General features: G+C 34.2%; 1 protein-coding gene across 1 annotated transcript in view; it reads left to right on the top strand.

Moving 5' to 3' along the window:
• The window catches only part of LOC120539286 (serine/threonine-protein kinase D3-like), a 43,681-nt gene that overhangs the window by 3,167 nt on the left and 26,868 nt on the right, over window positions 1-13,646 (top strand). The window contains exons 2-7 of the mRNA XM_039769213.1: window positions 7,645-7,783; window positions 8,543-8,674; window positions 8,867-9,021; window positions 9,310-9,505; window positions 12,041-12,124; window positions 12,373-12,514. Of these exons, the coding sequence (XP_039625147.1) occupies window positions 7,645-7,783; window positions 8,543-8,674; window positions 8,867-9,021; window positions 9,310-9,505; window positions 12,041-12,124; window positions 12,373-12,514 (848 nt within the window). The remainder of the gene's footprint in view (window positions 1-7,644; window positions 7,784-8,542; window positions 8,675-8,866; window positions 9,022-9,309; window positions 9,506-12,040; window positions 12,125-12,372; window positions 12,515-13,646) is intronic.

The following is a 13,646-nucleotide window of genomic DNA, read 5'->3' as shown; positions in this document are numbered from 1 at the left end:
TCATTACAATTACAATGTGAATATATTTCCACATTTTGACTAACACTTTCTATTTGTCCACTAGCTTCTTGGTGATATTGGTAAAATTCAATGTAATCTCTAATTTAGCATAAAACCTCTTCCTAAAACCATCTTTTAAACACAATAGACACTAGGAAGCTGTGTAATCTAAATAATTTGGTTACCAAAATGTCTGCAACCTCTCCAATCGTTGCTAACTTTTTAAATCAATAAAATGACTATGAGTCATGTAGTAAAATTACGAGAAGGAGAATAAGTGAAGATTGTACCGGCATCGTGCCTGAAAAAATCCATTAATACCCATTTTTTTAAATATTAAAGGAACATATTACTGGGCACATTTTCAGGAGGGGGTGAAACTTGTAAAGCTGTACCAAGGAGTACCCAGGAAAAGAATCAAGAAACAATCGGGAATTTCAACTGAAAAAAAGGCAAGACAAATTGCAAGTTATGAGTAACTACTTTGGGGGAAAAAAATACAAAAAAGAAGTGATGCTAAATGATCTATGGGTTCAAATTGCATAAAATGACTTCTTCTTCATATTTTTACTGTTATTTTGGTGATGTCATTTTATAGTCTTTGGCTGCTTTTATTTTTCATAGATGGTACCATTCAGTCAGTTTGTTTTCATGGATGACACTATTTTGGAACTCTGGATTGTCAGGACATTACATGTTGACATTTGTGTAATGCACACTCTGTGTGACACGTGACATCCCCATGATTGCACATTAAGCAGCACCTATACTTTGTGGAAAGACTTAGAGAATGACTTATTCTTGACCAGTTCTGTGATGTATTTAGTTAATTTATTGATACAACTACGCTTTGAAATTATGCCTTTCAGTTTAGTGTTTCCCTGTGTATTTTGGCTGCAAATTTCTGTTATTACTATATAAACTACCATTTTTATGACAACCCTTCTGAAACTCCTTTAAAAAATTAACATGATGTCTCGCATTCTCCTCATAACAGGTTCAATGAGACTTGAATGGAACATTCCATTAGCCGTCATTGTGCTAATAGTGTCACTTTTATTCAAAATTAGAACTGTAGACAGTTAAAGCCTGTCAAAGAAACATCAAAATCAGGAAAACAACCTGAATGAGACACCAGTTCAGCATAGGATGTAGTCATGCAGGCACACACACTAACTCATATAAGAAGGTGATCTGATAATCACAATTCAGCCCAGGGAGAAAAATCCAGGCATACACAGGGAGAATATGTCAGTTCCACATAGACAAAGTCTGAGGTAGCATTTGAAACCAGTGTCAGAGGGCTCTGAGACCACAGCTCTTACTCCTCTGCTGTATTGCATTAAGAGTAACAGAAAATATACAAAAGCATGCAGCAGTCATAATCACACATTCAGTAAATAAATCTAAAGCAACATTAATTTTGTAAATACTAATATTACCATAACTGCTTATTTAGGAAACATTATGGTAGTAAATGAGGCCAAATGTAGTAATATAAGAGAAATTAAGATATCAGTAAATTTAGTCATTTGACAAAAGTGCCACAAAACTCCAGATGGACCATGAATAATAATATTGCCTTAAGCTATCTGCTTAGTTATGCCTTTGTTCTGAAAGTAAAAGAGAATTAGGTCATATACCAATTACCTAGGGGCTGTACTTTCTGTCTTAAGTTTCTAAAACAAGTTTAAAAAAAATCTTGCATTGATCTTATACTCTGTTATCAATCAATTACATATTATTTCATTTATACTGTACTAACAATATTATGTATATATACCGGATACTGTAAAGTAGCAAAATGTAATGCAGACTAAACCATTCACTAGAACAGGGGTGTCGAACTCCAGTCCTGGATGGCCGCAGTGGCTCCAGGTTTTCATTCTAACCATCTTCTTAATTAGTGACCAGTTTTTGATGCTAATTAACTTTAGCCTTAGCTTTAATTAGCTTGGCTCGGGCCTCTTAGTTGTTTTTTCCTTAATTAGCAGCCAGACAGTAATGAGACATAAAACAAGCAGGACACGACCAGCTCACCTGTACCCATCAAACAAAATCTGAAAATAAAGATGAAGGTCTCAGTAAGGTTGATCCCTCAGGTTACCAAAACATTTTAGGAGCTCTTAGAAAAAAACAGAATATCAACAGTTTTGGAAATATCTGCTGTGGCAAAAAGAGAGCAGCAACAAGCCATGGAATTGAATAACGGGTTTAATTAACAGCAAGAATCAGCTTCTCATTAAGAAACTAGTTGGAGTTTGAAGCCCCAATTTAGCTGCTCATCTGTTGGCTCATTTCATGCCTCATTTCTGTTTGGTTGTTATTTAATGAAGAAAAGAATCAACTCAGAGGACTTAATCCTTAAAAACAGGACTATTAAAATACAGGGGAAAGGAGTAAATTAGCAGTGAAAACTGGACACTGATTAGGAAAAAGGTTAGAAAGAAAACCTGCACCCACTGCGGCCCACCAGGCCTGAAGTTTGACACCTGTGCACTAGAAGATAATTCTCTGAATAGTATATGAGGTGTGAAACGGTCACATAAAGTATAACATTAAGATTCCTTCATTAATTTTCTTTGAGATACATGATACTTGACCTTAAAATTTATGTGCATCAAAAGCATAATATTAAGATTCCTTCATTAATTTTCTTTGATACATGATACTTGACCTTAAAGGTTATATGCATCAATTACATTAATATTTCAAAATGTGTTTGTACTATTTGGTGTTTGTGGGCTGTCGGAGAGTATGCTGTAAGTATGCATTAATTTTATTTGTGTGAGTTTCACCAGAATTTCATACAACTAATGCTATTATAGCACTGAAGACTTTACTTATGTATGACTTTGTTTTTTCAATATTGGTAAATGCAAAACCCTTCAGCAAGATGATTACCCAAGGCCAGGACTGAGAACCTCTGATACAAGTTATTTAATTTTGAATTTTAGATGTTCACTGCATGTATCTGCATTAGTTTACTTACAGTCTATAGTAAACAGTGAATGATGATGTAGTATTTCTTTACAACCATCAGTAGGGTATAGTTTAGAAGGTTATATGAATTTTAAGAGTATTAATACATATTCATATTCACTTTACATTAAGGGCAGGGCCACTTTTAGCTGGTGCTGCCTCAAGTGTGTGTCATTGAGCCTAGTATGAATTGGTATCCAATTCTGGATCTTGTCTCTACTTTGCACCTGATGCATCTGGGATAGGCTTCAATTCTCCAAAAATATGGGATTAAAAAATGACTGAATTTATATTATATTGTAATGATCATGTATGTATTAGCAGAGCTATAACATTTTATATTTAGTTTGTGAACGTTTTCCTTAAGTATGTAATATTAAATTTAACATTAGTACCATTAATATTAAGTTCATAATTCTGCTGTATGTAAACATATAGTAAAATGATGTTTTAATATATACTAATTTACTGTAGTCAAATAATACTAAAAGCAACTTTTTTGTTTGTTCAGTCACCATTCACACATGAAAAATTAGAAGCAAACTTTTAGATAACCACACCTTTTGCATTTTTAAGTGGTCTCTGTAAACAACTCACTCTGGGTAAAGCCACTTTTTCAGTATGATATATGCATGGGAAGACTGTTTTTGATTTCTTTGTGCACCATGGGGGCTTTCTTCCGCTGTAGTTTCCGTTGTTATTTGCAAACCACAATCTTCCATTTGGTTAGCCTTACACTGAAAAGGTTGTGTTTGCATATAGTATATGTGTGTAAGTGGTAATGACATACAGGGTGAATGATTTCTAATAAACTAAGAATATAAATGAACAAATGGCACCATGAAAGTTTAGGTCACATAGTTATCATATTATTATGAAAGGTTTTTGTTTTTCCATAGTACAGAATTGGTCAACAAAGCTGATGACAATATTCTGGAGCAAAAATGTAAATCTGCTAAAACAATTACAACAACAAAAGACTGAATTATTTGGATGAATGTTGTTTTTGTCTTATTTTTCATATTATGTGTATGTCAGATTGCAAATTGCTGTAACATTGTGTGACTCTATGTACCTAAATGTGTGCTGCAGCGGTGTCTGCATATACAGGATGTCAGTATCAAACCACAACGTCCTCTGGCTGGCAGAGAAATAAAGAAGTTTAAAGTACAATAAACTGCAGGCTCTTGAGGAAGCTTATCAGATTATTATAAAAATATGACCAGAATTTTAATGATTTAATTGGTTAATAATACAGTAGTAAATCAGAGATTTACTATTAAGTTTTTGAACCTGTTTTTTTCCAGTAAAGGATTAAATGAAGTCACAACTAATCCTGGCAACACTGCTTACAAGTCAGATGTCAACCCTTTGTTAAATGCCAATCACACATACCGCTTGGACCATTTCCAAATTATTATTAAGTCAGCATGTTTTTCAGTTATGGGAAGAAAAGAATGCATTTAGAGAAAATGCAAAAAAATGAGGAGAATGCGCCAATTTCACATGGTAATTACCCCATTTTTTTTCCTGGAGCTGTGAGGCTGCAGCCATAACCACTGTGCCATCCAAATTTAAAGCAAGCAGTAATAATTTTAATTTTAGAAGGTGTAAAAACTCACAAAACTCAGTTATTGTTTTTTTGGAACAAGACTAGGCTTGATGTGATCGTTGATAAGTGTTATTAGTTGAGCAATAGTATTCATGTTACATGCAAACACTGTACTCCACCGCCACCGAAATTAATGCAAAGCCACTCTCAAATGTCATAAAGATGTACATTTTCTAATGCCATGAATAAAATTGAATAGGTTCTAACAGCAGCATGAAGAAGTAGTATTGCCACATTTTCTACAGCACACATATTGTGCTCAGTTTGATCTGTATTACGGTACAACATTAAAAGATTAACATATTTAATGCATGTTTTTGGTAGCTTGACTGTTTTCCCCAGTGATTAAATAAATGTTATACATTCTTATCCTTCTCTGTTCTTCACTCATCTATAAAATTTTCTCCTTCAGTTTGTATATAACTGAATATATATTTACTATAAAGCTAGAGTATATCAAAAGTCATCATTTAGTGTTAGACAGTCACCTCTAAAATGTCAGAGTATGGTATTCAGATTGCCAAAGCATAACTGTTGGACTAAGGTTGAGGCAAGTATACTTTCTTTAATAGTATTAAAGCATTTTATGTGTTTGGTTTCTACTTTCAATAGGTTAGTATGTCAAGTGTCATATCTTCAGCCTACTGTAACTGTGGAGTGGCGAAACAAGCCTTTTTTCATGTGAAGAAACATTCCTTTAAGGAAAAGATGAGTGATTCCTTTTGTTAATTAGAACATTAAATTTATTTTGATGAGAACAGTCAATTCAGCCCATCAAGCTCATTATGTGTATATTTTAATAATCTCATTTAGGCCACAAACACATACATATTTGAAACTTAGACCCACTATATAAAGCTTGTCTCTTTTCCTGAACAGAAACAATTTAAAATTAACCCAGGTAGTCAACAAAACCACAAAACAGGTAATAATGCTACCCCTGTTGGTTTCTATAACTATGCATGCTTTGACTGATTTAGTCAGATGTGTTTCTCATATACGTGAAACATTGCTGTTCGCCTTGTTTAACCCCTATATAAACATTGGTATACATTATTTATACAGATTTATCATTAAGCAATTTAACCTGTGTCTACACCAAATATGAAAACATTTTTAAATATTGGATATGTGGTCCATTACTAGCTTGAAGAAGGCATCATCCATGAAATTCTTGTATACTCAGTGGCATTTACATGCCAGTCTTCTTTTTTTGTCAAGTCAGTCCCTTTTCTGTTATACCAAGCAATGAAGAAGGGCACTCAGGCAAGTCTGTAATGAACTTAATTAATTTTTTACTTCTCTTTTTTTTCTAACTTACCTTGGAATTTTTTGCACACAATGCCCATTCTATCCCATTCTATTTTTGCATATATTTGGATATAAAAACATTTCTAAAATATGATTTATTAATGCTGCTATTTATATATTATTTGTATAGACACGACTCTGTTTAGTGGTGTCTATTTGATGTTGCCCCATTACACTTTTCATTAGTTTGGATTTGGGATATTGTCCAAAACGATATGTTAAAAGTTCAAAAGTAAGTTTTCAGTAATGACACTAGTTTTGTATGTTTTGAATCTAAGAGGTTAACTACAAATTAAAAGTCCTTCAACAATACCATATATGTTGTCACAGAGCACCAGGAGTAGTACACCAGCAGAAACAATGAACAGCAATATACTGTACAAGAATCTCTTCCTTGATATTATGGTCGCTGCTTGTCTCCAATGAGATCAGTGTGATAAAACTCTCTTACAGATACCTCAGTGAAGTTGCTATATCAAAAATTTCCATTCTGTTCCCTTACGCTTCTATTTTTTCTGCTTTCTGTCACTTCTAGTGGTTAAAGCCTTGATAAAACCTCTGTGGTAATTTGAGCTATTGCTTTGTACTGCAGCTATACCTTTTATCTTTAAACCTGTGCTATTTTTTTGTTTAACACAGCTCAGTGAAATGTTCCAATTAGGTCATTTTAAACCTAAGTTGATGTACCCTCACCAACTCACATCTTTTTATTTTTTTGTTAATAAAAGGAACCCATTCTGCTCATCTAGCTACCTACTGTATGTTTATCTTTCAGACCTTAATGAACTGTTCATGTGCAGACACATAAAATTACAAAAGACACAGAAACAAGAAGTAGTGTTTTTTGTTGTTAAATATCTAAATCATACAGCATAATATACAAAGCCTGCATTTTGAGAATGATGCTACTATTCTATTTTTATTCCATTTTGGGGTGTGGTCATTTCCAGCGCTCCTTTAATGCAGCTTGATCCCGAGTGAACATGTACTTTCATGTATCATATTACTCAATGATACTGCTGGTTAAAAAACTTCTATTTAGATAAGTATCTTGTTATTACAGTACATGTCAGTTACACCACAGCAGAAATATATTCTTTTTTTGCACTACTTTTGATAGATGAACAGTATATTCATTGACTTGCTATGACTTGCTCTCGCAAGGCTGTATAGTAACAATAATAATTCTTTTTATATATTTTCTTTTTATAATTTATACAGTGCTTTTCTCACTACTTAACACGCTCTACATGCAGGGAGGACCCAGAAAGCAAACACACAATCTCCTTACTGCGAAGCAGCAGTAGTCCACTTCAGCCAAATAACTTCATAACCCCTAACATAATCCTGGTTAACTGCTTGCATTCTCCCCATATCCTCATAGGTTCTATTCCAACATCTGAAAGACAACAAACTCGTGTTGCTGATTGACAATTCAAAATTGGCTTGAAGAATTTACAGATTTTAGGAAATGGTGTCACTAGAAACAGCCAAGCTAAATGCACTTCAGTAATTTACATCCACAGTAAAGTGAAGTTTTTTTGTGCCTGTTTTTTTTTGTTTGTTTTTAAAAGCAAAACATTAAGAGCAAAAGTGGAGAATATTGGAAACAAAATTATTATATTGACATATTACAGAATGACTTCCCCAAACAAAACACAAAAATGTTTATTACTTAATTTATCTCAAATTAAAATTTACCTTCTTAATGAAATGTCTGTTTTGAAAAATTTTCCTAGGCTCCAGAGTATGCAGCTTTGGGACTGTCTGACAAGATCTTGTTGTTTCGACATCACCTAGACTCTGAGAATATCCTGCAAAGGCTGATGGGAAATGATATAATCCAAGATGGGGATTTGATAGAAGTTATTCTGTCAGGTTAGGAACATATTTGAAGACATATTCTGAATATTATTGTCTGTTAAATGCTAACTTATACTGCAAATCAGAGAATTTTAAAAAAGTTTCTTTAAACTGTAATGATCTATACTTCTAGTATAAAAAAGTATTACATCAATAAGTGGTTTATAAATACCGAATTGCTATTTTAGACAACATAGCAGTAATTTCTCTTCTATGAAAATATTTTAAAATTAATGCAGTGTTTTCTGCATAATTGTTTTGGCAATGCTGCCTATAATGAATGACCACTTCTTTATGCCCCCCTTTCTTCACATGTGATTGACTTTTTAATCAATGACAGTATTGCCATTGTGCAGTATGTGCAGACCATGCTATTAGGTTAAGAATAAATATGCAAGTCGCCATTATGTGACTTAATAATGGATGCAATGTGAAAAAAATAGGTATGTTTACAAATGCAAGATGAAACAAAGCAATTTGATAAGCATTGATACTCACCACCAGGTAATTGGAAGTCTACGAGGACTGCTGTCCCTTCTGTCTTTTTGCTATGCTTCTACCATTTTGGTTAGTATATCCCCTGTTCTGAAGGCAAAATATCAGCAACTTACACTTAGGAACTGTATATTCAAACTATGAATCTTTTGTATTTCATTGTTGTTTTCTTCCAAATAAAATTAGTTTGAAACCGGTTCAAAAAAACATTCCAATATATCGCACTTTTGATCACATAAAATATTTAAATCTTCAACAAATTTTTTTTTTTTTTTTTAGGGTCCTCTTCTTTAGCCAGCCTTCATTTACGCCCCCATATTTTAGCTGTCCACTCATATCGCACACCAACATTCTGCCATCACTGTGGTGAAATGCTGTGGGGACTGGTACGACAAGGATTAAAATGTGAAGGTAATGGACTATAAATTTCTGTTTGTGCCTTGTGTAAAGTGTACACTGTACCTTCTGAACAGAGGGTTGGGGTCTAAATTGTGCATCACACAGAGCTTCTGACTTGAATCTTTACTATAACAGTATCTGTTGAATTTCTAATTTTATTATAATAATGTTTTCCATTTTTGTTACTGCCTTCTTTTTTGTCAGGGTGTGGTTTGGACTTCCATAAGCGCTGCACATTTAAAATTCCTAATAACTGCAGCCAGGCCAAGAGAAGATGTGGTTCCAGCATCTCCTTATTTCCCATGAGTCGTCCTAGAGCGTCATCCCTATCCAGCCAGACAGGGGGCAGTCTTGACGAGGTAATGAAAAAAATTAAAGTTATATTGCTATTTTTAACAGTTATATTGCTATTTTCCCATTGTGTACATTTATCAGTAAACCAAAACACCTGATCTCAGATTAAATGGCCTAAAAGAAAATATTTTTATTCAAGTGGTGATAACAATGCTATAAAATAATGAAAAAAATACCTGCAAAATGAACTGACTGTGTAAAGCTGCTTTGTTGTGGCTAATTGTAAAGTCATTATGATGCTTAGAACAGCAAGGATGAATAATTGCAACTGACATTTATTTCTCCTCCCACAGATCAGTATGCTGAAGTCAAACGTGTCTTTACAACAGCCTTCATGGACAGGGCACACTATCTGGGTGGATCACAGACGGCAAGTTAGCATTGAAGTTCCCCACACCTTCCAGATCCACACCTACAAAAGGCCTACAGTCTGTCAGTTCTGCCATCGCTTACTCAAGGGACTGTTCAGACAGGGTCTGCAGTGTCGAGGTAAAGTCACTACAAAAACTGGTCTGTATGATCTCATTCAGACTATTAAAGAAGCACAGTGATGCAGGGAGTCACATGATCAATTGTTGGAGTGAAATCAATGACAGACTAGCATCAGACAACAGCTCCCTTTGTTTTTACCTTAGATGAAAGGACAGGGTTTCTGGGGTAATTACAGGTGCTGAGATAATAAAGAATATATCTTAATAACGTGTTGCAGCAGGAATTATCATTATTGAAATCTGGACAGAAATGGGTATTAGGTTCTTCTATGGAGCACTGTGAAAGCCACATTTTTTCCAGGGGCAGAAAAGACTTGTATGTAGCATAGAATGAGGAAAAAAACATATAGCCTAGTAGCACTGAATTTAGGTAAACCCCTTATTCTAGTATTAACCCAGGACCAAAGCCTACGTATGGTTTAATTAGTTGCTGTTGCATTACATTTGAACCCCTGCTCACTCACTCTAGTGGGTAAATCCCATCTGACAGCAAGGTAAGTTAGCTCTAGTGAAGGAGGTAGCATTTGTTCCTTTTTTTTCTTTCTTCAGATTTACTTTTGTTTTATTCCTAACAGCAATTCATTTTTGTTGTTGTACATGCTCCAATGAAGCCCTGAAGAACTCATAAGAAATTATGCCCCAAACGAATCATCCGTGAGATTGGGAATGCCTAAAGTCAGTCACTTGAAAACAAAATATGTACAGCACATCACCAATACCATCAATCATGATATTAAACCATCACCGACTGAAATCATACAAGAAGCACAAGATCAGGAGTCATAGAGGAAACTTGTTCTTGCCTGCACAAGCTCTGTCTAATACCAGCAGCAACAAGCATCTAACCAATGATGATGATTATGATGATTTAGTCCAATGAAACTACTTGATTTTTATTTAACTTTTGATATTTTATATGAATGTTGGTATAGACCACCTAGAAGGGGCTTTTTAACAGAACAAATATCATAGTATGGTGACCTTTTTTCATTACACTCAAGAGTATATCTCCACATTAAATGAATGAAGAACCTAGAGCCAAAAAAAGAGATGTACTGCACAATATATTGGATAAATGTACTAGGGAGACATACCCTCATTGTCTAAAAAATATTTATTGAAAAACACCAAAATTATGTTTGATGACATTTTAAGGAGGTAAATTATCGAGTTAATATAAATATTTAAAACCCTACATCTTTAAGTATTGTCAGTTTAAATGGCATTGACCATTAGCTTTTACCAAACTATATACAGAATCAGTATTATTTGCATTTTTAAACAAAGTTTAATACCATTTTATACTTACATTTTGCATTGTCAGCTGCTAATGTGTTTCAGAAGAAAAGATTTCACTTTGAACGGCATACAAATTGGTTGCAGGGTTTACTCACACATTTTATTTAGCATGCTACAGACTCACAGTCATCATTTACAAAAACAGACATTAAAATAACCAAATGGAAAATTATAGGGATGTCTGATAGAATTTTATACAATATACTGTATGTTAAGCTCATGTCTCATGAAAGAAAAAGTCTAGTTACTTAGAAATTATGCACTGTCATATTGAAAATGGTTGGCTTACATTATCTTACTGCACATGTGTAACAATTATATGATTTTTGCACTGAAAACCTTATTTAATAAAATCTGTATTAATAACCATTTTATTATAAGGTTATAACCAGATTTCAATGGAGTTCTTGCTCTCTACTCGATGCTCCAGGAAGTGACTCTGGCTTTGTGCTGCCACAAAAAGGAAAAAGTGGATGCAGTTAATGAATAGATAGATAGATGGGTAGATAAATAAGCAAGCAAAGAGTTCTTATTTGGGGAAGAATAACCCATAAAATTATGACATTTGCAACAAATCAAGAGCAGTTTTTACAAGTTTTACAATTTTTACAAATTTACTAATTGACACTCCCATGAGGTAAATGTCAAGAAAGCAGTTTTAAAGATAAAGATTTAGCAATGAGAGAAAGCAGTATGTAGTTTATATTGCAGTTTTAGAATGATTTCACACTTACTGAATAGATACTGAAATTTTGGATTAGTATTTAAGATATCAAAAGTGGTGACAATGACATTTATTTCTACAGCATACAAAGAATATAGCTCAAAGTGTTTTACAAGATATTAAAGAAAAACTTGCAAGGAAAAAACAAATTAAAATAGATAACGAAAAAGAATAGGAATGAATAAATGACATACCCAAAATAGTAAATAAATTAACATGCACGTACATAAAAGATATACAAGTAATAGAAAAAGTATAGTCTTTATATATACTGTACAGTAGGTTACTTTTTGGGTCTCTAATAAGCCTGATGCTATGGTCAGATGAAAAGGGGCAACATTTAAAAACAAATCTCCTGGGGCAAGATGATGTAAAAAGACTCCACTGGCCGTTTTACCTAACATAAATGTATTTAAATAGTTGCTTATTATTTTCTAAACTGTTAAGACAGTCATGCATTTCCTGTGAGTGAAGCTGGTTCCTCCTCTATAATTTTTATGTTTCTACCAGACTGCAAGTTCAACTGTCACAGGAGATGTCAGCAGAGAGTTCCTAACAACTGTGTTGGTGAGAGGAGTTCCTCAAATGATCAAGGTATGTGCTTTCTTGACTGACAAGAGTATTTTAGCTGATGATCCTAAAAATGTAATTTTATACTCATTGAAAAATGTTCATAAAATTGGATAGACTAAATTACCAAACAAAAATAAAATAAACATTAAAATAGCCCTCTCTCTCTCTCTTCTTTCTAAATCACCTGCAAAAACAAAGTCCTTTATAAATAAATATATATAAATTTATGACAATAGTAAATAAAATGTTTCTGTCTTGATCTATATTAGATGTTGAAATGATCTCCTGCCTTAGCTTGAAGACAGAGGAAGCTCTGGAATTGTCAGTGGAGGGTGTTTTACAGGATAACCAAGAAAGTGACTGCCCGGTAGATGAAGAATCATTATCAGTACCCCATAATGATTTTCTTGGGTAAGGAAATATCCAAAATAACAACTCTTTAACACGCTTTTTGTGAACTGAAATACTATCCAGAGATAGTATGTTTCTTTTACTCATTGGGATGACCTGCAGAAAATGAGCCATCTAGTGTACAATTTCTCAGCACCAGCCTTAACATCTAACCACATTCTAACTTAGGTGAAGGATTGGATGGGGGTAGGGAAGAGTTCCTACTTGTCATCTGGACTTGAGAATCCCGTCAGTTTGCCAATGCCTCTCTGAAAAAAAACTGTGTTAAGAGAGGTGCCCCATGGTTAAATAATGTCAACACCAGTTTTTATTACTGCATGCAAGGTTTTTACAGAGACTCATTGCTAGCCAATGTACACAAGTATTAGAGAGTTTAACTTACCTTGTTAATATTATCCATAACAACATGAAACAGAAGTGTCAAGGTGTCTGGGACTGGCCTGATGGAGTCCAGTTTTAGAAATGGACCACAGTATTTGGCACTGCTATAATGTTAGAAGGTGGAAAAACTTTGTATTTGTAAGATTCTTGTTCTTCTTTTTTTGTTGTATAGAGCAGAGAAATAGGCTTTGATGGAATATTTGGATGCTAGGCTAAATTCTTAATAAAGAATCTTGTGACTTGTGTCAAAGTCAAATGATAGGCTTCTTCAGGAATATAACGTGATTTGGTTATGTACCCCACTTTCCCATCGTTAATCATACTAACTAGTTTATGTATACTAGAATTGCACATGAGTGGAAGGAACTGATGATGAGCCATTCACAGGCTGCCTGGCTGCAGTGGATTGACAGCTAAAGTCAAGAGATGAACTTGGGTGGGGATATCACTTAGGTGCTTGCTAGAAAGTAATAATGCTTGGCGACATTGTATGGATGCTGCAATGTCCTGCATTGGCACGTTTCCACCCTTGACCTACAATGTACTTTCACAACAACTGTGCATTGTGTACAGTAGTGCTGGATCAGTGATAAAATTTTCACTTCGGAATCGATACCAGCTTTTGATCATCAGTACCAGAACCAAAACAGTACTGAAGCAAATAACAGATACCTCCCCACACCCATCTCACAACTGCTTGGTTCCCTGATCCCACAAACACGTGTGACTTTTTGCTACACTACATTCTGCA

Source organism: Polypterus senegalus, chromosome 11 (assembly GCF_016835505.1).
Source record: "Polypterus senegalus isolate Bchr_013 chromosome 11, ASM1683550v1, whole genome shotgun sequence".
NCBI lineage: Eukaryota > Metazoa > Chordata > Cladistia > Polypteriformes > Polypteridae > Polypterus > Polypterus senegalus.
The sequence above is the reverse complement of the archived record's forward strand: the minus strand, read 5'-3'. Positions and strand labels throughout refer to the sequence as shown.